Source organism: Triticum dicoccoides, chromosome 6B (genome assembly GCF_002162155.2).
Source record: "Triticum dicoccoides isolate Atlit2015 ecotype Zavitan chromosome 6B, WEW_v2.0, whole genome shotgun sequence".
Lineage (NCBI taxonomy): Eukaryota > Viridiplantae > Streptophyta > Magnoliopsida > Poales > Poaceae > Triticum > Triticum dicoccoides.
The window spans coordinates 478,419,117-478,421,856 of record NC_041391.1 but is presented as its reverse complement, the minus strand read 5'-3'; the positions used below and the strand labels follow the sequence as shown (position 1 = coordinate 478,421,856).

Here is a 2,740-nt window from a genome sequence, read left to right as displayed (position 1 = left end):
TTATCCCTTTGGTTAGCTTTTAGCTTCTACAAAGCAGAAGTTGGGACAATCTGTCCAACCAAACACAGCCTGTGAACCTGGTTTATGAGTAGGTTGTGTTTGGTTGGACAGATTGTATATATTTCAACAGAAAATACCCCTGTGAACCTGGTGGTAGATGAACCCTACACAAAATTTGAGGGAAAATTTAGCAATTCAGGAAAAAGTCAAAAATCTTTGAAACATTTTGTCGTGCAAACTTGACTTATTGGCCTACTCATAAACAAAATTTGACCACAAAAAACTGTTGTCAAAAAATATGAGCATACAAACAAATTGTCCAAGACAATATAGAGTGAATAGTATGCCTAGTATAGTGCTGATTTTGACTTTGTGCTGGACAATATCACGAAAGTCTTTTTGTCCCCAAATTTTTTATGCAAATGTAATGATTTATCTAGTTTGTTGCCAGGATTTTTCGACCATTTTCAAAATTACTAATTATATTTTTCAAAAGGTGCACCAGCACCAGAGAGCCATCTATTCTACTCGCACTAGCCATTTTTTCAACAAGGAAGGTGAAACCGACCTCTGCGCTGGGTCATGTATGCACCCAATCCCAGGGGGACTAGTACTATTATTAGGGGGAGTACCTAGAACCCATCTAGATGAGATATAAGTTGGTCTCATTTACTTTAAAAACAAGAATAGATACAACCCGCGTTAGCACACACACATCTTATAGCATCATATCCAATGGCTATAAAAAGTGAATGAGATTATATCTCATCTAGATAAGTTCTAGCAAAACTGATTATTAGGCTTAATTACCAGTCATTAGCAAGGATATCACCAATCCTAGCGACCCTAGGCATATATTTGTCTTACATTTATTCACTATGATTAGTGGGTACTTCATCTTTGTTTTGATAGTGATGACTATCACTTTATCCGTAGGATCGACATCCAACGACTAATGGACCCATGGATCACAAAGCGTTGTCATAGCAAAAAATTGGACGCCCTGAAAGCGGTGTCATGGCAGAAGACAAAGCAGCGCACTGTTTCTGCTAAGCACCGTTGGGCACCCCGAAAGCGTTGTCATGGCAGACAAAGCAGCGCACTGTTTCTACTAATCACCACTGGACGCCAGCATGATTAGTGAGGTACCTTCCAACACGCCGGTTGTACGGACTATTTTCAGTACACACCACGGACGTCGCTTTCGGTACCACCGTTACCAGCAACACATGATCCGAAATCGCGGAAGCAGAATGACTCGCTCAACACAAGAACTTGACCACGAATATTTCATCCGTTTACGCCAGGCAGATCACATTTCAACCGGGGAGGTTAATTGGCAGCCATGATCCATTGATCGATGCAGCAAATTAATGGCTGCCTACTAGATCGGCCACCAGAGATCATACAGGACGCACACGATCACCATGCAAGTTGGGGAACATGTTGAGCTAGAGCTAGAGGCTGGAAGCAAATCTGGCCTCCTCGCCCGGGTCGCTCCTCCATCTTCTCTAAAACTAAAAAAACTCGCGTGATCGCATCGCATGAGCGCCCGCAAACACCCAGAAAAAAAGTCAAACTGGTAAAAAGAAACGAAAAATACACACATCCATCCAACTATCTATTCAATCGAGCACGCATGTGTATGCATGTACTAGTACTGTACAGGAGGCAGCCGCCGTGCTACCACCAGCCGGGCGCCTTCCTGCCGCCGCCCGCGGCGGCCATGGCGGCGGCGCGCTCGAACCGCGTGGCCGCGCACGGGATGGTGATGCCGCCGGGGTGCTCGAAGCCGAACTCCTCCTCCGCCTCGCGCAGCAGCTCCCCGAAGAGCGGGTGGTTAAAGTACACCACCGGCACCACGTACCTCATCGACTCGCCGCCGGGCTCGTCGCCGCCCACGTACACCGCCACCTTCCCCTTGGGCGTGGTCGCCTCGCCGGCGTCCTCCAGCAGCCGCTCGCCACGCCGCGGCAGGAGCCTCATCCGCCGCGCCAGCGACCGCCCCCACCCCAGCATCCGCCGGGGCTCGTCCCGCTCCCGCGGCAGCACCACCAGCTGCTGCTGCTGCTGCAGCTTGGCGCTCCCGACGGCCGCGTGGGACGGCTTTGCGCCAGCTCCCAGCTGGCACCGCTGCAGGCGGGCGTAGCCGCGTCGCCGGCGGTTGCAGAGCGCCCAGCGCCAGAGGCCGAGCAGCTTCCGGCCGAGCCGGAATCCTCTCTGCCGCCTTGCCATCATGCAGCTGGCAGGTCGAAGGTCTCCGCTTTCCTGTGCTGTGCTCTGCGTGTGTGGAAGGAAGGAGTTGCAGCTGGGCGGTCAGAACCGAGCTTGACAATGGCTTGTTTTATATACGACGGGAAGGGGAGGGAAGACTCCGGGCAAGGGCGTCACTGTGCGTGTGGGCGCGCGCCCGTGTGGGACTCTCGAGTGATCAATTCCAGCGTTTTGTGCGTCATTTTAGGCTTTTTAGCCTTGTTTTTTGTCATGGCGTCGCACAAAGGCTTAGGACTTGTAATTCAGGTGATGTACGTAAGTATTCAAAGCAAGAGAAAAGCCCTAGAAAAATTTAAGGATGAAAAGATTCGCTTGATGTGGCGAGCTTCCGAGCTTTGGTCGGTTCCCGGTAGTTGAGCTTTTCCCTTGAGGGAATCGGTCGTTGAGTTTCTGAAAGGAATGCCATATATTCGGTTGATCCTAGACCCTAGTGATACCCTTTTTTGTGGCCATGTTATCTGCAAAG

The 2,740-nt window shown here is 50.2% G+C and overlaps 1 protein-coding gene across 1 annotated transcript; it reads right to left on the bottom strand.

The window, feature by feature from the left end:
• Positions 1 to 1,275: 1,275 nt before the first annotated feature.
• LOC119320294 (auxin-responsive protein SAUR36-like) lies at positions 1,276 to 2,352 on the bottom strand. The gene has a single exon (XM_037594410.1). It carries the CDS (start codon positions 2,236 to 2,238, stop codon positions 1,684 to 1,686), a length of 555 nt encoding a protein of 184 aa, XP_037450307.1. The 5' UTR covers positions 2,239 to 2,352; the 3' UTR covers positions 1,276 to 1,683.
• Positions 2,353 to 2,740: the final 388 nt, after the last annotated feature.

Bases quoted from the DNA above. Each gene is read 5' to 3' on its own strand.
- LOC119320294 (XM_037594410.1), bottom strand. From the start codon at position 2,238: ATGATGGCAAGGCGGCAGAGAGGATTCCGGCTCGGCCGGAAGCTGCTC.